Source organism: Mus caroli, unplaced genomic scaffold (genome assembly GCF_978045245.1).
Source record: "Mus caroli unplaced genomic scaffold, Mus_caroli_1 scaffold_8, whole genome shotgun sequence".
NCBI lineage: Eukaryota > Metazoa > Chordata > Mammalia > Rodentia > Muridae > Mus > Mus caroli.
The window spans coordinates 117,541,152-117,561,981 of NW_028227263.1; the positions used below are offsets into that span (position 1 = coordinate 117,541,152).

The window sequence follows — 20,830 nt, forward strand, 5'->3', positions numbered from 1 at the left end:
TGGAATGACGGTGGTTGTGAGCTGCCATGTGGGAGCTAGACATGGGACCTAGTCTTCTGGAAGAGCAGGCAGTGCTCTTACCTCCTGACCCATCTCTCCAGCTTCCCACTTTGTGACACAGATCTCTTGCTGAACCTGGAACTTGTTTAGCTGAAATGTCTGGCCAGCAAGGCCCAAAGATGCTCTGGTTTCCATCTCTCTAGTGTTGAGATTACAAGCACAGGTCACTACTGCACCCCCATTTAAAAATTTTTGCCAGGAGTGGTGGCTCACGCCTTTAATCCCAGCACTCAGGAGGCAGAGGCAGGTGAATTTCCGAGTTCAAGGCCAGCCTGGTCTACAGAGTGAGTTCCAGGACAGCCAGGACTATACAGAGAAACCCTGTCTCGAAAAGCCAAATATATATATATAATTTGTCTATTCCAGTGTATTGGTATTGTTCATGAAAAGCAGAGGACATCAGAGTAACAAGTGGTTATGAGCTGCCCAGCATGGTTCTGGAAACACAATTCTGCTCTCCTGTAAGAGTTCTTAGCCATCAAGCCACACCTGGGGACTACATTCTTTTTTATTTTTTTCCGAGACAGGGTTTCTCTGTGTAGCCCTGGCTGTCCTGGAACTCACTTTGTAGACCAGGCTGGCCTTGAACTTAGAAATCTGCCTGCCTCTGCCTCCCGAGTGCTGGGATCAAAGGCGTATGCCACCATGCCCAGCTGGGACTACATTCTTGCCTGGCACGCACTTTGCCAACTGGGTCCCTGAACTGAGTAGGTCCAAGAGATGCTACTGGCTCATCTTATTCCTCCTACCACAGGTCCTGGAATTATCTGCTGTTTCCTTCACTCCATCCCCATCTCTGAAGTCTGAAGCGGTCTCATTATATAGCCTAGGCTTAACCCTGTAATCCCTCTTGCTTTACCTCCCACAACCACCCACGGCACCCCGTACTGGGACTACAAGCATGGCCACCATTCCTGACCAGTACCGCTTCTCAAAGTTTTCCTTTAGATCTGAAAACATTTCAAAACCAGCCAGTACATTCAAAGATCACAGGATGTAGGCCATTAACACCAAAGTACAAGCACAGCAAGATGGAGCCTTATTTTTATTTTTGATTACAGCACTGATGATAGCAGTAGATCTTAGCGATGGAAGGTATATGCCCATGCAGCCTTGTGAAGCAACTGGGACCACAAGGCCACAGAGTCCCCTGATACTTGAGAATACACTAGTGTGCCCAAGTCTCATTTCCTCAAGGACCCAGCAGACTGAGGACATCTGCAAAATTCCTAGGTATGGTGGCAAAGGGGCATAGCCCAGGCATGGCTGCACTTGGCAAGAATGAGGGATGCACAAAAGGCAGGCCAAGGGTTCATGGCAAAGTCCACAGTGATGCCACTCCAGACCCTGGGTTGTGGGGCTCACTTCTTCCTGACGGTTTTATAAACACACAGAGTGGGGAGAAAACAAAACCTTGTGAAATGTTTGAAGTGAGCCTTGTAAAGGATTCCAATGAAACCTTTTCTGAAACCGTTGTCCCTCAAACTAAGCAGTGTAGGCATGTGTGTTCACTACAGGGACAGCACGTGTGTTCACTACAGGGACAGCACGTGTGTTCACTACAGGGACAGCACGTGTGTTCACTACAGGGACAGCACGTGTGTTCACTACAGGAACAGTTGACCGAGTTCCTTTCGCGGTAGGTAGGCAGGAACATGTCCCGCTGGGAGATGAGTCACACAAGGTGACAAAAGAAACAATCGCATCTGTGACTGAGGTGCTGTGACAGGGGAATGCAAAGCAGCTTTCTTTTTCCTAGGCTTGAGAGTGGAGGACTACGGTGAGCTCTAACACCCCAGCAAAGGCTTCACCTTCTCCTATCAGAGCTATGGGCCCGCACGCAGTCTTCTCTGCAGTTGGGACAGGTGTCTAACCTGGCCTTGCTTTCCCACATTCCGCTTTCCAGTTCTCAGATTGCCAAGCCTGTGGTGCCCCCTCTTCTAGTAAATCCTGGAACAAATCCATCTGCAGCAACCCCGTGTGCCTGGCACCTGGGTATGGGAAAGGAGGAAGTACCCCAGTGAGCCCCACAACCCACAGGTTCAGCGTGGGGTTCAGTCCTAGACCGGTGCAGCTGTAATCAAATGTCTGGGTGTTCCTGCTGGGAGTCACCACAAGCCCTGTTAAGTCACAGATTTTATGATGGCATTTGGGGACATTAAGGCTTCCTGGTTCCACACAGAGGCTGTTCTAGGGCTCAGAGGCCAAGTGAATGAACCACCCCTCCTGCTGCCACAGTGCACATGCTTCCAGTTTAGAGCCGCTCAGCACCGGCTGCCCCCAATCTGGCAGCTTCTAAGGGCCTGAGCCTATCCCTACCCAACAGAAACCACCCAGCCACCTTTTCCTCTGCAGCGCCGCTCCCTGCAGCCAGGATCCACCACCCACTTTCTCAGGGCCATCTGTTCCATCCCCATGGCTCCATGGACCTCAGAATAAGGCAGAGCAGGTAATAAATGATGCATGCTACTCTGGCACTCCAGTACCAGGACAGGAGGGGTGGCCAAGGAAATGTGGACTGGGTCCCGGTCTGAAATGAGTGTCTTTATTGCTTGTACCGTACAAATACGAGGAGTAAGGAAAGGCCAGCAGGGATGGGCGAAAACTCTCAGATAAAAATACACACATACAAAGTAAAAAACAGATGAACCCCATAACCATCCCCAACCACCCCACCCTACTGCCTTTCTGAAATCCACCTATTCTGGGGGTGTGGTGGGAGAGCAAAACCAGGAGAACTCATTTCCAAACACCCAGAGCTATTGAGGAGGGAGAGACATGGCCAGAGCAGCAGGCACATCGCCTGCACTCACTGCACCCCGTGGGATCAGACACTCAGGCTAGGGTTGAGCCTGAGCCCACTTACACAAGTGCTGCATACAGCTGTGGGCACCAGCATCCCAGGAGCCAGGGATGCTCACTGCTAGGTCAGGGTGCACACCTGCACCCACAGCACTGACACAACTCTAACTCAAACATTCACTTTAAGGCTCCAGAACAGGGGCCCTGGAGATGAGGCAGACTCCACCCCATTGTGTATCAGACACCTATTCCCATGTCTGTCCCCTCTCAGACCCCAGTCAAGTCCAAGGGGCCCAATACTGTCTTGGTGTGAGATGTGTAACAGCCAAGGTTGGCTTCCCTCTGCCCCAGGCAGAGAACGGAGCCATCCAAAGGGGCCCAGCGGGAGGCAAGGCTGGCTAGAAGGAAGCCCTGGTAAGGCACTGGGCTGTGGGCAGGAGGGCTGCCCCCAAACGTTCCTCCTGCTTTATTGAGAATCAAGAGAGTAGCTTGGGAGGAAGAGGAAGGCAGCTCCTGCTCCTGGATCCCCCATGAAGATCCATTCTCCATAGAAGCAAACCCAGACCCCTCAGCTTCCAAAGGCTTCTGCCTGTCCCTGGACATTACTGCTTTTGTGCCCCAGGTGGGGTGGCAGCAGACAGACTGCCCAGAGGACAGCATGGAAGGCAGCTGAGGTGCTGGGAGGGAGGGGGACTTCTAGGTGTGTCCTCCACTGGCGTGCCTCCAAATCCAGGTGACCCCATGGCTCCCCACTTCACCCTCTTGGAGGCTGGTGGTGATGAATGACCTCACTCTCCATCCTCCCAACAGCCTGTCCCTGGGCAGGTCCCCAGCGCTCATCTGGAACAGAGGGGAGCCCAGAGGAGAGGGCCGCCAGGACCGCTAAGTCTGAGCAAGGACTGAAGAAGAAACTGGATTTGGGATGAGGGGACAGGGAAGGGCACACAAACCAAAAGGCAAAATAAAGTTTTTTTAAAAAGCCACCCAGGCAGTGGATGGCGGCCATGCTTGTGTCCTGTGGTGGCAGAGGGCTGCTCACTCTCGGATGCTGGCTGAGTAGGAGAACTGGGGGAAGTGCGTCCGCTGGTCCAGTTCCAGCGGGTCCAGGCTGTCATCTGTAGGATTGGGTGGAGACTCATGAAGATGAAGGAGCAGCAGTCTTGCCCACCCCACCTCACCGGGAAAGCACCCAGAAAGGAGTATGCTGGGACTACAGGAAAGCCTGCACTAGGGTGGTGGCCCACAGCACTGGCGCCAGAAGCAAGCAGCTTGCTTCTGCAGAGGCCTTAGCTGCGGCTTCCTTCCCTGGCTGGGTCTTCTGAATGTCTTTCCCCCTCCCCAGCACCCTCTACCACCAGGGTCTAGCCTGGCCTATTCCCACCCATACTCACTTGCACCAAGGGACTGTCAACAGCCCTGGCATCATTCTGTCCCTAACACACAGACCACTTACTTACAGAAGTTCCCATGGCTGATGTCGCCTCCAGTTCCCAGGTGAGCCCCAGAACTTTCGACTTTAACCCCCTGCCCCATCTGCCTGCCCACAGCCTGTCCTTTTCCTGCAAGATGCTCTCACTGCTGGTACCCAGAAGCCACTCCTGCCAAGAATGCACTTTTGGCTGCCACACAGCCAGGCCAGGTAGCTTCTCAGGCTTCCCTAGCCCTGGGATCCCAGGAAAGCTCCGTGGGCTCTGGGCTGTTCAGGATGGGGGCGGGGGGGAGGGTGAGTGCCCAGCCTTGGGGTAGCTTCAGATCAAGAACACAGTCCAAAGACCAGGGTATCCCTAAACCCCAGAACATACTTTAGCCATAGTCCTTGACGATTCTTACAGCAACAGCAGGCCTTGCTGTTGCTGTAAGGAAAGTTGTCAGACACAGTAAAGACAGCCAACCAAGGTCCTCTTGGCAAGCAGAATGCAGGCCAGACTGTAGCTACCTTTCAGCCATCTAGTCAGACCCAGGGCCCATTGGGTCCCCGGTACTTACATCGGTCTGGGGGTGTGATTGTGATGGACTGGGCGGTGAACTCGTCATCGAAGTACCTTGTGTCCACTTCTGAAGTGACCTGAGGTTTGAAGGGTGGCAGGAGCTGTGGAGAAGAGCCCGGAGGGAGTCAGCAATGGCAGGTCACCTGTGGGCAGGTGAGGGCCCCTGAAGCAGGCAAGGGGACTCACCTTTTTCTGTACCACGTCCTGCCAGTTGATGCTGAGGAAGAACCTATGTTCCATGACCTCCTTCGCATCACTGGGACCTCCGCCGAGCCTGGGCAGAGACAACCATCACCAACCACCCAACACCCGAAACTGCAGGTTCTACAGGCCAGGCTCAAAGCAAAGGCACATATAACCCAGGGTCAAGGCCCTTGCACAGTTTGATAATGCTATCCTACCACAAACCCCTTTTCTGAGGAGACCTATGATTGGGGAGCTCATGGCTTAGGACAGAGGCAGGGAGAAGGCAATCTGGGACAAGGTAGTCTCATAACTGGCCTCATCTTTATCCATGAACAGGTGACAGGGTAGTGGGGTAGGCCTACAAGGCAGTCAGCTCACACACTGGCTCAACCTTATACAGTCCTGTGACCTTAGGCTGGCCATAAGGAATGCTGTATTCCTGTGTCCCCTCAGGAGAGGCAGTGCAGGGAGGTGTATCCTGTGGGGACACTGGGGTTGCTAAGGGGACAACGCACTCCCAGGCCACACCTCTGCTTTGGGTCCTTCTTCAGCAGCCCAGCCAGCAGGGACTTGGCCTCTGGCCCGAGTGTGCGTGGGAAGCGGATCTCCTCCATAAGGATGAGCTCAAAGAGGCGCTCGTGGTCCTGGTTGTAGAATGGCAGGCGGCCACACATCATCTCATACATGACCACACCCAGCCCCCACCAGTCCACTGCGCGCCCATAGTCATTGTCCTCCAGCACCTGAGGGAGGAAGGAGAAGCAGCCAGGCTAGAGGGGATCCACCCCTGGCTTCCTCCACCCTTAGCCTGCACACTCCCTGCCTCCAGCCCAAGACACCTCAGGCGCCAAGTACTCCGGGGTACCACAGAAGGTTTTCATGGTGGCTCCATCACTGATGCCCTCTTTGCACAAGCCAAAGTCAGTGATCTTGATGTGGCCATCTTTGTCCAACATAAGGTTTTCCAGCTGTTTAAAAAAACCAAAAAACCAAAAAAAAGCCAATATATGAGGGACAGACCATCCCAGGGTTTCTTTCCCACTAAAGCAGTGCTTCTCAACCTGTGGGTCTTGACCCCTTTGGGGTCAAATGACTCTTTGATCAGGGTCACCTAAGAGCATCAGAGAACACATATTTACATTATGATTCATAATGGCGGCAACATTACAGTTATGAAGTAGCAATGAAAATTTTGTGATTAGGGCTCACTACAACATGAGGAACTGCATTAAAGGTCACAGCATTAGGAAGACTGAGAACACTGCTGTAGAGGCAATAGTTTGGGGTGACAAGCTGTCACATCAGGGATTTCTGAGGTATAAGGGGCCATAACACATGCCCTGTGGATTTCAGTTTTTCTTTTCTTTTTTTTTTTTTTTGTTTTTTTTTTTGTTTTTTTGAGATACGATTTCTCTGTGTAGTCCTGGCTGTCCTTGAACTCAGAAATTCACCTGTCTCTGCCTCCCAAGTGCTGGGATTAAAGGCAGGCGCCACCATGCCCCACTCTTTTCTTTTCAAAACAGGTCAAGATCCCAGTAGCTTGCCTCTGCTGGGATTAAAGGCAGGCGTGCCATCAGGCCTAGCCTTGGCTTTAGCTTTTTTAAGGTTCAATGTTAGTGGTACTATGTTTTCAGAATTTGGTTTGTTTTTTAGAGATAAGGTTACTCTGTAGCTAAAGTTAGCTTTAAACTCAAATCAGTCCTCTTGCCTCAGCCTCTCAAGTCTTAGAATTACAGGCATGAGCCGGGCGTGGTGGCGCATGCCTTTAATCCCAGCACTCGGGAGGCAGAGGCAGGTGGATTTCTGAGTTCGAGGCCAGCCTGGTCTACAAAGTGAGTTCCAGGACAGCCAGAGCTATACAGAGAAACCCTGTCTCGAAAAAAAAAAAAAAACAAAAAAAAAAAAAGAATTACAGGCATGAGCCTGGATTTTTGTTTTTCTTTTTCTGTTTTGGTTTTCGAGACAGGGTTTCTCTGTATAGCCTGGCTATCCTGGAACTCACTTTGTAGACCAGGCTGCCCTCAAACTCAGAGATTGGCCTGCCTCTGCCTCCCGAGTGCTGGGATTAAAGGTGTGCGCCACCACTGCCAATGCATGGCTCAGATTTTCTTTTAGTTATGAAACACATACTAGGAGATAGTATAAAGCTCGCAACATACATGGTACCTCAGTAAGGCCTTGATGTCTACAGACCAGGTACATACATGATACCTCAATAAGGCCTTGTGTCTACAGACCAGCTTCTGGTGGAACCCTGGGAGCCCAGTTATCAACAACTCTTCCTTTACTTGGTTCTCTTGGGTCTGTGTGTTGTGCTGGGCAGAGAAGCAGGGCCTCATGCACCCTACCCACAAGCTTCACCAAGCTTCATTCCACATCCACCTATGAAAGTTCATCATCTGCTCTGGCCCCTTTCCCTTAATGGGATGCAGCCACAGCCACTGTGTATCTTGTTCCTCTACCCAGAGTTCCCCTGGACAATGGCACGCCCATAGTGCACACTGTTTGGCAGCATGAACAGTGCTGCTCTGAGCATGTACATACCTTCCCGGCTGAACACATGGCCCCATGTCTGGCTGGCACATAGTTTTGGTGTCACTGCCAAGTTATGCTCTGGATGGTTCCAACTGACACCCCAGCTGCAGCCTGGGGTGCTCACAGGTCTTCACTGTAGAACTATCTGAGGTGTGTGCCATGGGCTATCCCAGATCCTGTGCACTCCACCCCTATCCGACCCTCGACCTCCAAACCATCCTCTCACCTTGATGTCACGGTACACCACATCTCTCGAGTGTAAATACTCCAGAGCTGACACAATCTCTGCTCCATAAAAGCGCGCCCGATCCTCCGTGAAGACTCGCTCCCGAGAGAGGTGGAAAAACAGCTGCAAGAGAAGGCCAGGTCTTAGCACTGGTTCCCAGAGACCTGGCCCTGCAGCCCATGCATCATATGCCCCAGAGCAGACAGGCTCCAGCATAGGCACAAGAGCAAACAAGAGAGAAAAGATGCAAACTCAGCACAGCCTCAGCGCTGACGCTGAAACTGCAAGAGTTTCATTCAGGCTACAGGCTGAGCTTGAGACTAGCCTCAGGTACACAGTTTTTTTTTTTTTTTTTTTAAAGAGCTGGGGCTGGAGAGATGGCTCAGCAGTTAAGAGCACTGACTGTTCTACCAAAGGTCCTGAGTTCAATTCCCAGCAACCACATGGTGGCTCACAACCATCTGTAATGGGATCTGATGCCCTCTTCTGGTCTGTCTGAAAATTTCTACAATGTACTCATACACAAAATAAATAAATCTTTTTTAAAAAGGTGTGTGTGGGGGGAGGGGGGACTGGGTGTGGTGGTGCACGTCTTTAATCCCAGTACTTGGGAGGCAGAGGCAGGCGGATTTCTGAGTTCGAGGCCAGCCTGGTCTACAGAGTGAATTCCAGGACAGCCAGGGCTACACAGAAAAACCCTGCCGGCGGGTGTGCGTGTGTGTGTGTGTGTGTGTGTGTGAGGGAATCTGAAGACAGCTACAGTGTTCTCATATAAATACTATAAATAAATCTAAAAAAAAAAAAAAAAAAAGAGCTAAGGATGAGGCTGGTGTGTATAGTGTCTAATCCCAGAACATGGGAGGTAGAAACAAGAGAATCATGAATTCAAGGCCAATCTTAGCTACAGAATGAGAATAAATTTGAGACCAGCCTGTCTGAATGAGATTTGCCTAAAATTAAACAAATAAGCACATTAACCAATTAGCTATTAATAAGTGAGCGAGCAGGCTGGAGCATAAGCAGTGAGTGGCAGGTGCCAACGAGAGGGCAGTGGGGGGTGGGGTGATGCAAGTGAAGCAGCCAATGCAGCTGATGCAGTGACAGAGGCATGGACTGGGCTGGGGCCTAGGCCCACGTGCTTTCTCAGGGATCCCCAGGAACACATTCCTGGGCCTGGCAGTCTACTACACAACAGCCTCTGCACCTGGCTTTGAATACTGTCCGGCAACATAGCAGCAGTGTGAACCTGGGTGAGTCACTCACTTAACCTGCCCCAGTCTGTCCCCCACCTGCTTCAGGGTTGGCAGGGGAGCACCTGACATTCAATAAACCTCCCTTCTCCCTCTGCACCCCCCCCTACGCACAAGCATATCCCCTTCTCATCTAGGTCTTTTTCACCTCCCTCACCACCATCAAAAGTTGGCCAAGTGCCACAGCTCACCTCACCCCCGTTGGCATACTCCATCACAAAGCACAGGCGGTCATGGGTCTGGAAGGCGTACTTGAGGGCCTGTGAAGGGAACCAGAATGAAAGCTCTGCCAGCTGGAAGGCAGGGATCTGAACTGGCACACCACACCCGGGCCTGCTTGGGTCAGAGGGGTTCAAGTCCTAGGCATGTCCAGGGGAAGAGATAGGTTCTGACCACCCAGAGCTGTCTCCCCAGCTCTCCTCTGTAAAAGACATCACACCAGAGCTGTGCACTGTATCACACAAACCTCGACTTGCTATGGCTCAGAGTGACAATGCATTGGGTGCCAACTCCCAAGGCAAGACAGCCAGGCTGTCAGTCTCCAGCAGCTCTCAACTTGTGTGCTATGGAGCCCTACAGGGTTCCTCCCCAAGTCCTGACAACTCCTCTGCTCACAAAATTCACAAGCTCTCCGGTTCTGCCTTCTACATTGAGGGATCACATAATATAGCACTGAGCCCAGGACTTCACAGAGACACAGCCTCAAAGCTACCGTCCATATCTCCTCAGCTGGAGTCAAAGGCTACACCCTGATGGCATGTTTGTGACTGAGGTTTTTTTTACAAAATGCAGTCTTCTCACTTTGGCCAGCTGGGCTGAGCACCTCTCACTCCCAAAGATGGCCGCCAAGTAACCACCATGAAGTGTCCCAATGTTCAAGCAGTCTGGGAGCCCAGTGATGCCCTGCCTGGCCTGCCTGGCTTACACCAAAGCTGTGCCTATAACATCTCCTTCTCAAGGGTTGGCAAGGAGAGGGAACTCACTGTAAGGAAGGGGTGCCTGGTATTCTGCAGAACCCGGCTCTCTGTGACTGTGTGGGCGACTTCATCCTGTGGACAGACAGTGCAGATGAGTGGCAGGGACACATGACAACCTGCGATCACCAAGGAACAAAATCCAGATGAAACCTCCCCAAACTGGGGAATAGGAACAGGGCCCTTTTCAGGCCCAAATGGCAGCCTAGACAAGGGTGACTTCGAAAGCACAAGGTGAACGGCTGATGACTCCACAACTGAGAGACGAGGCTAGCACCACCTGAACCCAGGTCAGCCACTAACATTCCACTGCCACTTGAATCTTCAATGACCTAAAAGGCCCATGTGCTGAAGATGTGATATTGGTCCCCACCTGCAGCACTCTTGGGAATTGGGAGACTTTGGAGACATAGTCTAATGGGAGGAAACTAGGTCACTGTGCCTGTGCCCTTAAAAGAGACACTGGGGGGGGGGGGGGGGGGCTGGTGAGATGGCTCAGCAGGTAAGAGCACCCGACTGCTCTTCCAAAGGTCCGGAGTTCAAATCCCAGCAACCACATGGTGGCTCACAACCATCCATAACGAGATCTGACTCCCTCTTCTGGAGTGTCTGAAGACAGCTACAGTGTACTTACATATAATAAATAATAAATAAATCTTTAAAAAAAAAAGAGAGACACTGGGAACCCAGAGCCTCTCCTCCCTTTACTTCCTAGCCCTCCCTGCCATGTGCTCTGTAATGTACATGCAATGAAGGTCCCCACAGGCCTAAAACCACACAAGACTGCATCCATGAACTGAAACATATAAAACAGCCAAAACCTTTCCTCGTTGCAAACTGTATGCAATCTGTTACCATGAAGCAGCTCTAACACGCCCCCTAGAGGGGGAATAAGCACAGTATGTGACCCCTCACCCACAGGTACCATATCAACATAGGAACCCCAACGTCAGAGAAGGCTCCACATCTTAGCAGTCCTTCTAGGGCTCACGCTGGCATCAGGGTAGAAATACATATTCTCTGGGCCCATTCTGTCAGAAACTCAGGGTGAGCATATGGAGAGGCACTGGGGGTAGGGGTGGGGCACTGTCCCAAAAGCTGGAGTTTAGTGTATGCTCTAGGGTAGGACCACAGGAGAGCTTCTAGATGCCTTTTGCTACCTCAACAATCTGGGCAAGAGCTTAAACTCAGGAAACACTGGGACTATCAGATCATTTCTGAGTCTCACTAATGGAGGCTGTGAGTGTCCTCTGCATGCGCAGCTGGGGACGCGGCTAAAGTTCCTATAATGTACAGCACAGCCCCACACTAAGGAATCACGTGGCCCACAATATAGTGCTGAAGCTGACAAGCCCTGCTCTGGATCAGTTTTATCAATAATCTGTAAGTAGCTTTGTTTCCTCTTGCAGAAGAACCAAGTTCAATTCCCAAGTACCCTCAATAGGCCACTCACTTATAATGGCCTGCAACTTCAACTCCAGGGCATCTGACACTCTGCTCTCCACAGGCCACCCCTGAATCCTCTTTATCCTGAGCACTGTACTTTGTGTAAGAATTTTACTATTAAGCTTATTATAAACCTTTCCTTCTGCTGAGCACTCCTTTAATCCCAGCCCTCAAGAGGAAGAGGCAAGCAGATCTCTGATTTCTGAGTTCGAGGCTAGCCTGGTCTACAGAGTGAGCTCCAGGACAGCCAGGGCTATACAGAGAAACCCTGTCTCGAAAAACCAAAAGAGCAAAAAGAGAAAAAGTTGTGTGTTAAAAACCAACAAGAGGCCGTGGTGGCACACGCCTTTAATCCCAGCACTTGGGAGGCAGAGGCAGGTGGATTTCTGAGTTTGAGGCCAGCCTGGTCTACAGAGTGAGTTCCAGGACAGCCAGGACTATATAGAGAAACCCTGTCTCGAAAAACTAAAAACAAACAAACAAAAAACAAAAACAAAAAAAACATGAGCCGGGCGGTGGTGGTGCCTGCCTTTAATCCTAGCACTCGGGAGGCAGAAGCAGGCGGATTTCTGAGTTTGAGGCCAGCCTGGTCTACAAAGTGAGTTCCAGGACAGCCAGGGCTACACAGAGAAACCCTGTCTCGAAAAAAACAAAAACAAAAACAAACCAACACCAACAAGAACTGCTTGGCTGGGATCACATTTCCCAACTGATGTCCTAAACAGCACCTGCTGGGTGAGGCCCAGGGTTCGCGGGGCTCAGGCCTTTCTCCTAACACAGTCATCCCATGAGACTGGTGCTTGGGACAGGATGTACAGGGGTGGGGGGTGGGGGCAGAATATCAGATGGCGGAGCAAATGTCCCAGGCCTGAAAGAGCTCCCAAGCACGGTATAGCACCAGACTGAGGCTCCTGAGGACACTCAGATACGGCTCAGTGGCACAGAGTTTGCAGGGGTAAATATAAGGCCCTGGCTCCATCCCCAGAATCCATCCTCACTCCTTACAAAAAACAAAAAACAAAACAAAACAAAAACAAAAAACAAAAAAAGAGATTGCTATTGTCACCTTTTTTTTTTTTCCTGTTTTTTCGAGACAGGGTTTCTCTGTGTAGCCCTGGCTGTCCTGGAACTCTTTCCATAGACCAGGATGACTTCAAACTCAGAGATTCGCCTGCCTCTGCCTCCCAAGTGCTGGGATTAAATGTGTGTATCACTGGTAATCAGTGGTTGTTGTCATCTCAAGGCCTAGTGCTATGATTGGACTGTGTGCCTTTTGTATATCAATCAGGTGCTCTACCTACCACGGAGCCCCTTTTCATCCATTACAGACCATGTTTCAGACTCAGCAGGAGATGGGCAAACAGACTGGTTTTTCCTGAAACAGGAAACCTCGTGATAATAAAGTCTCCTATGCTTTTAGTCCCAGTGAAAGGTAGCCTGAGATAACCCACTGTTAATAAGCTTTGACTCTGTGTTGCTTTCTTGCTGTTGCCTCCCAAACTCTGTTTACAGAACTGAGGCTGCCCTGCTTCACAAACTACAACTACAATCAGGGCTAACTTAGTTACTGCACGATTATCTTTGGACACTCCTGAAGCAGTCTCCCTGGCCCAGCCCCGAGCGCCCACCTTCGCAATGATGACCTCCTTCCGCAGGATCTTCATGGCATAATAGCGGCCAGTGGCCTTCTCTCGAACCAGAATGACCTTGCCAAAGGTGCCCTTGCCGAGGAGTTTGAGATAATCGAAGTCATTCATGGTCTGCGGGGAGGGAGAATGCACTTGACACATGGGATAAAACTGCAACAAGGAAGAGGAAATCCAAAAGAAGCGATGGCTCAAGGGCTTCTAGGTGGTCGGGGACACATGGCAATTCTGTGTGCTGAAGCAGCAGATAGGCAGTTTGCCCTGGCACCGTCACTCACCCCACAGCATCCATAACCAGAGGTCATCTTACATCGAGAAGCCATGAAGACCCCCTACTGAGCCCCTGTGTACTTTGTGTGGGAACCCAGGCAGGCAGGGCTGCTGCAGCCCCAGCCCCTGGCTCCTTGCCACCAGTACTTACCACTTTGGCCCGTGCCTTGTTGACAGCTACCTCCATCATCTCAGATGTGGAAGAGTCACTGGGGGAGCCACACTTGTAATCCATGGCGTCCTCACCTGGGCCCCGCTGCTTCAGACTATTGGCAACCATCTGGATAGCCCGCATCCATTCTTCCCTGTAGGAAATGAAACACACACAGAACCTGAGAATTTCTCCCTCGCAGCCATAGCTCCACTGCACACAAAGGGCAAGCTGAGGACCAACCCCCTTTCAGCACTTGATGAGACCCCAGGCTGGCAGAACTGACAGGTCCTAGCTAAAACCACGCAGGCTCAGTCTGTGGAGAAGGCAGTGGCATGAAGACAGATTGTCCACCTGCTGAGGTACTCTGGCCTGGGGATGGGGGTGGGAATCAGGACACTGAGACGATCAAAGGACGGAGAAGATTTGTTTAAGGCTCTTGAGACTATGAAGTCACACAGCCTTTGGGAGGAGCACCTGGTGCTACCCTGAATGCTTCAGAGCAAGTGGGAAGCTCAGGCTCACAAGCTACTGATGCTCTGTGAAGAGAGCAGAGATAAAAGGAAGCCAAGAGCCACAGCAGCCAAAGATCCATGAGGCAAGAATTGGCCAACAGGACTCCCCGCAGCGCTTGGCCAGCCAGGCACTCAGAGGAGGAGCTGCTAGAGAAGCCAGTCCCAGCAGATGGGGCTGGCCGGAGGACAGTAGGCCAGCTCTGGCATTCCTGGGTTAGAAGTTGCTGTTTTTGTGAGGTAGTCCAAATCACCAGAGATCACATGGAGACATGTGGCTGCTTAACGCTCAGTTGCCACATCCATTTTTGGCCTAGCAAACAGCAATTGTAAGTGGTCTGCATTAACCTCTGTGTTTTGCACGCATCTGTCTAGGAAAAGGCCTGTGAATGAAGGGAAACAATGCTCACAACAACCAGCGCGTTCACCAAAGGCAGGCAGCTCGGCTAGAGCCAAGAACTAAGAAGACACTGAGAGCTCATGACCCCCTCCAGCCCTGCCCTGAAGAAGTCTGGTCATCTGCTGGCAGGAAAGCTGCTAGCAAGGTCACACAAGAGGAACCAATCCCACCCTGCTGAGGTGCTCTGCTGTTTCCATGGGTACCAGGGAGTGCCAAGATGAATCCTAGAGTGCAAACTGATCCGTGCTGGGACACACGTCTTGATCCAACTGGGTACTGTCATTTATAAGGTGATATAAGTTGGAGCACTGTTTTTGTACACTGTGTAAAAATTATCCTTATATATTCCAATGCTGACTTCTGTGCTGGCAGAGATCTGACTGTAGGGCCAACCCTAGTATTGTCATTACTGTGAAGCATATCTTGCCCTGTTATTTTATAAACATTGTTTTCCATCACCTTCTGATTGGCCAAATAAACAGCCGAATTTCTGGCTAATGGCTGGGCTGGAGAGTTAAGGCAGGGCTTCTGGGCTGAAAGAGAGGGTTTCAGGTAGGAACCAGATGTGAGGGTGGCCAGTGGACATGGATGAAGAAGCAGGTTCCAGGATGAGACTGAGATGGTGATGTGCTGTGTGGTGGGAAGGAGGCTAGTCGGTGTTCTTAGATTAGACTAGCTGAGAATCTGCCCAGCTACAGTGCCCAAAGCTTATAAATATAATATGTCTCCGTATCATTATTCAGAGCTGGGGTGGGCACAGAAAGGTTTACCGGTTACAGTGGTATGTTAGCAACAATGGAGCAAGGCAGCAGTGTTTCAGACAAGGGATTCGGGGAGCACAGAACAGACATGAGAGTGAGGGTATGTGACGAGATGCTCATATGTGCAGCTCAAATCTGAGACAGGTCTACACAGATTTGGGATGACCTAAAATACTCTACAGCAAGAAAGAACAGTGCCCAACAATGTAGGGGTCAGGCTCAGAGTTAGACAATGGTCTCCTCACCCAGGGCTCAGAAGGCACAAACCTTCCTGCAGCAGTTGGTGGGGGAAGGACTCTGGAGCCCTGGTTGTACTGGATGGGGAACTGGGAAGCAAAGGCCCAGGAGACAGACTCTAATGAATGCAGAACAGCCCCTCCCCTCCCCATATCACAAAAGAGTAAACAGACTCAGGTTACAAAAACAAGCACATGGCATGGGGACAGGCTGCAGCTCAGTGGCAGAGCACTTGTCTGGCACGCCCAGGGCTCAAACAACAAGCCCAGTTGCAAGAAAAACTCATCAAGTTTGCTCCAAGCCTGCTTACTGGACTCTCAAATGACCCGTGGCCTTCCCCAGGGCCACTGGGTAACAAAGTTCCTGCTCAGCTCCAGGCTTGCTGAAGCAAGCAGAAACAAGCTTTGGGGTTCCTATTACTGTCAGGAGGGATCTGCCTTTTACCTGTGAAATCACACTTTGTAAGAGAGACATGAGACTTTCACACCATGCTCTGTGAGACAAGATGCACAGACAAGTGCTGGAACACTGCTCCTCACCACCCAAGAGACCGGAGGCCCCAAACCCTACAAGATTTATTTATTATATCTAAGCACACTGTAGCTGTCCTCAGACACACCAGAAGAGGGCATCAGATCTCATTACGGATGGTTGTGAGCCACCATGTGGTTGCTGGGATTTGAACTCAGGACCTTCGGAAGAGCAGTCGGTGTTCTTAACCACTGAGCCATCTCTCCAGCCCCCTGCTCTTTGTTTTTTGAGATGGAGTCTTGCTATAGAGCCTAGAACTCTTTTTTTTTAAAGGCATGGTTCTCTGTGTAGCCCTGGCTGTCCTGGAACTCACTCTGTAGACCAAGCTGGCCTGGAACTTGGAGATCTGCCTGCCTCTGCGCCCTGAGTGCAAAGCCACTGTCCCTCTCCTGCTTCTTCCTGCTCTCCATGGGGCATGCCCCCAGCACCCGTTTGGGGGCTTGGTAGGTATAAATGGTCCCATGACCCCAGAGCGCCGCACCCCCCCTCCCCCCCAGCAAGGCCAGTGCACCCCGGGCAGGGCAGTGCTAGCCTCTTCCCTTCCCAAGCCTGCAGTCAGCATTTCCTACTTGGTTTTAACCTGTGGCCTCCTTGGATAAGTCACTGCCTAGAGCCCAATCCCTGTATTAATATTCTTGTTTCCCAAAACATACACCTTAAGGGTGAGGGAATAGCAGTGAAAACACACACTGTGCTCTGCTTTATAGGACCATAGTTGTATACTTACATGTTTTAAAATGCGGACTTTGAAACTGGCAAGATGGCTGAGGGGTAAAGGCTCTTGCCATCAAGCCTGACTACTTGACTTCAAACTAGGACTCACCCAGGGGGAGGAGAGAACAGACTCCCTCCCATAAGCTACCCTCTGATACCCACACACGTGTTATGGTGGATGTAATTTTTTAAATGTAATTTTTAAAAAGTAGGTTTGTTTTGTTTTTTTGAGACATGTTTCACTACATAGCCCTGGCTACCCTGGAACTTTCTAACAGGCCTCAACTCACAGACATCTGCCTACCTCTGCCTCCCAGGTGCTGGGTTAAAGGTGTGTATTCTCATACCTGGCTAAAAAATGTAAGCACAATTTAGTATTATGATGGTGGACTAAAAATTACAGATCTAAGTGGCATGAATATATAAAAAGACTTTCAGACACGGAGATTTGAGACTGTCACAAGGCAAAACAGACTGCAGACCAAGATGCACAGTGTTACTATTGCCTTTGTTGACAAAGGAAGATAGATAGAATACAGCTCAAAGGGTTGCTTCTGGTGACAGTAGGGACAGTGTCTCGTCTCTACATGTTCATCCCTTCCAGGTCCCTCTCTGGACCTCACGGCTCCAGCCTGGAAGGTACTGGCCTCTGGAAGGTGTGACAACATGGGATAGAGCCTGCACCAGAAGGCAGGCTGTGGTAAGAGGCTCTCCCACCTCCAGACCAGCCACCAATCTGGTTCCAACTGGACCAAAGTTGCAAGGTTGCAGCACTCAGAATTCTGGAGAAAAAGTGAGGGCCTTGGTCCAGAACACTCCTCAAGGGTTTGCAACATGGTGTCTGGGGCAGAGGGTGCTCCCACCCAAAGCTGGCACTTCAGTGCCTTCCCATTCCCAAAGAAGACCCAGGGACACCAGGCCCTTCCCAGCCAATAGACAGTGGTCAACAGCAGTTCCACAGTCACAGCCACACCTGGCTGGTGGGTGTCACACAGCCACTCCCCCTGTGCCAGAGACACAAGTGCCTATGTGAAAGACCTCAGTTCCTCCCTGGGGCTCAGGAGGATGAAAGGATAATACTCCCTTGGGAATATTCACAGACAAAAGGGTACCACTCATGGAGCCCTGGAGTAAAGCAAAGGACGCCTCCCCTGGGAAGCTGTGATTGAGGCCACCTTCCAGAGAAGACTTGCTCGCTATCCACCACCACTGCCCCTCCCATTGCAGAGACAGCTACTGTTACATTCCATGTAAAGGAGCCCTTGGCTCCCATCAGCCTGGGCATCTTGATATACATGGAAAGAATGAGGAACACAAAGTCTGACACGCTAACAAGCAGAGGGGGCAGCACAGACAACAGGCCTTCCTGCCTCGCCCAGGAGCACAGCTATGGTATTTCTATGGTATTTTCCTGATCCCTCTCATCCTTCACCTGGCTTCTAGAGCCTGGGGAGAGACACCTGAGGAGCTATGCTTATTCAGGCTAGCATACTGCCCTAGCTGGGGAACTGGAGCCAGGCCCGGGCCATGTGGCTCTCAACAGCCCACCTTTGCCAGATCTGTCTCCTGCAGAAGTTGCAGGTCGCACTGTGATTGAAATTAGACTCAGTAATGAAGTGCACACTAACCTGGTATACTGCTAACCGTCTCCCTTGAGACCAGGGGGCTGCAAACTCTTTGAAGGAGGGGGGAGTTTGATTTCAAGCTTTTCTAGTCCTGTGCTTCATCCATCTCTTAAACTCTGCTGTGGTGGACCAAAAGTACTACCACAGACACTTCATATACAAGTGACTGGCCACACTCCAATATAACTTGATTTGCCCTATCAAGCAGGGCTGTAGCTGCCAACCCTACTGAAACCGACTTCTGGTTTACAGGACAAAGAGAGGCACAGGAAAACAAAGGAAGAAGAACGACTTAAAACATGAGGTAGTAAACAAAGCATCTAGCTTGTTTTGTCAAGAATATCATTCTTGCTGGGCAGTGTTGGCGCACACCTTTGATCCCAGCACTTGGGAGGCAGAGGCAGGTGGATTTCTGAGTTCGAGGCCAGCCTGGTCTATAGAGTGAGTTCCAGGAGCCAGGACTACACAGAGAAGCCCTGTCTCGAAAAACAAACAAACAAACAAACAAACAAACAAAGAATATCACTGCCATAAGGGGAAAAAATAGAGACAAGGGAGAACTAGGTGAGACCAAGTCCATGACGCAGTATGTACCTAGAGTGAATCCATGTTTAAAAACAACATTGTCAGGACTAAGGGGACAGCTTAGTAGGTGATATACTTACTGTATAAGCACAAGAACCTGAGTGCAGATCCCCAGCATTGTCATAAAAAGCCAGGTACCTGTACCCAGGGACAGAGGGTAACAGAACCAAGGGACAGAGACAGGAGGAGCCTAGGGCTAGCTGACTTAGTCAGTCTAGCAGAAACAGCAGGCTGCAGATTCAGTGGGAGTTACTGTCTTAGACAGTAGAGACTAGAAAGCAGACACTCTATACAGAGTGTATACACACACACACACACACACACACACAGACAGAACTAAACTAGGAAACCTCAAGTATACATGGATATTAAGTACTGGCTTGGGACCAGAAGTGCTTCTTCTAGCTTGGAGTCCTTTGGATTCTAGAATATTCCCATAGACTTTATTGTCTGGTCAGTCAGAGACAGCTACTGTCATTCCCCATGGTAAAGCAGCTTGTTAGCCTCCCATCAGCCTGGGCGTCTTAATCTTATTCTACACAGGGGGAAAGTGAGGAACACAGAGGCTGTTCTAAGATCTGAAATACCCTGAGCACCATGAGGATACAATGTCCTAAGCGTTGGAGGACTGGACTTGAGATTAGTGATGAGCATCCTGTACAATCACCTCCAGCAGGACAGTGGCATTCTCTTTTTTTTTTTTTTTGGTTTTTCGAGACAGGGCTTCTCTGTGTAGCCCTGGCTGTCCTGGAACTCAGAAATCCGCCTGCCTCTGCCTCCCAAGTGCTGGGAATAAAGATATGCGTGCTATCGCTGCCCGGGGGCATTCTGAATTTTTAAGAGAGGAACTTAGCAGATGGCTGAGTGAAGAGTAAAACACTAATAAGTATGAGTAGAAACTCAAACTCTGCCTTTAAATAATATAAAAGAAAGGCAGGCAAGGTGGCTGGCTCAGCAGTAAAGGTACTTACTTCCCTTTAGATTTGATATCCTGATTCAAACCATGGACCCTTCATGGTAGAAGGAAAGATAACCTCTGACCCACATGCAATTCACAGCACGCACATATGCCCCCCTGCATGCACGAGCATACACACACAAGCACACTAGACGCGGTGGTGGGAGCTGAGCTGCAGAGTCTAGGTGGTTCCCTAGTAGCCTCTAAACTTCCCTGCATCAGAACACACTTGTGCTGGGCAAGGCAGGTGTCAGGTCCAAAGGAAACTCCAATTCTCCACATTCCAACAGACAGAAGAGACAAATGGCTCTCTGTGGTGCCTATTAGCATACCAAAGTATGCTGACCTCCAGGCGACCTCAGTATTACAAGCACCTGTTAAACATTTCAGAGTCCATCCTAGCTCTTCTTACGTCCTCTCTACCCTAAACTCCCCCAGCACACAGACTCCCATTGCCTGCTATTTCAGCTAAGCCAGCCACTGTTCTTTTTTTTAAGATTTATTTATTTTATGTATATGAGTACACTATAGCTGTCTTCAGGCACACCAGAAGAGGGCATTGTATCCCATTACAGATGGTTGTGAGCCACCATGTGGTTGCTGGGAACTGAACTCAGGACCTCTGGAAGAGCAGGCGTGCTCTTAACCACTGAGCCATCTCTCCAGTGCCCCAGCTGCTGTTCTTGTCTCTCCTCTCCACCTTGCTGCTCCTTTATTTTCCCCTCCCTCTGCGTTCTTTTGCAGGAGCTCTTTCCTCCTCCCCCATCTCATGCACCACCCCGTTCTGCTCCTGGCTTCTCTCCTGGCCATGGACAGTCAGTGTCTTCATCTTCCAGATGCCTCTGGCTCCTCTCCCTCACATTTACAATAAAAACCCTTCCCTTCTACACACGCCTTTAATCCCAACACTCAGGAGGCATCTCTATGGGTTTGGGGGTGGGATGGGGGCGTGGCAGAATGGCTGCTGCTAGGT

At 50.6% G+C, this 20,830-nt stretch overlaps 1 protein-coding gene across 3 annotated transcripts in view; it reads right to left on the bottom strand.

The window, feature by feature from the left end:
* Window positions 1–2,583: 2,583 nt before the first annotated feature.
* The window catches only part of Akt2 (AKT serine/threonine kinase 2), a 48,498-nt gene continuing 30,251 nt past the window's right edge, over window positions 2,584–20,830 (bottom strand). For all 3 annotated transcript variants that reach the window (XM_021166455.2, XM_085841993.1, XM_021166456.3), the window contains exons 5-14: window positions 13,535–13,688; window positions 13,096–13,227; window positions 10,031–10,096; window positions 9,239–9,307; window positions 7,798–7,920; window positions 5,876–6,004; window positions 5,565–5,779; window positions 5,037–5,124; window positions 4,849–4,951; window positions 2,584–3,977 (exon numbers count right to left, since the gene is read on the bottom strand). In XM_021166455.2, the coding sequence (XP_021022114.1) occupies window positions 3,898–3,977; window positions 4,849–4,951; window positions 5,037–5,124; window positions 5,565–5,779; window positions 5,876–6,004; window positions 7,798–7,920; window positions 9,239–9,307; window positions 10,031–10,096; window positions 13,096–13,227; window positions 13,535–13,688 (1,159 nt within the window). In that variant the 3' untranslated portion in view covers window positions 2,584–3,897. The remainder of the gene's footprint in view (window positions 3,978–4,848; window positions 4,952–5,036; window positions 5,125–5,564; window positions 5,780–5,875; window positions 6,005–7,797; window positions 7,921–9,238; window positions 9,308–10,030; window positions 10,097–13,095; window positions 13,228–13,534; window positions 13,689–20,830) is intronic.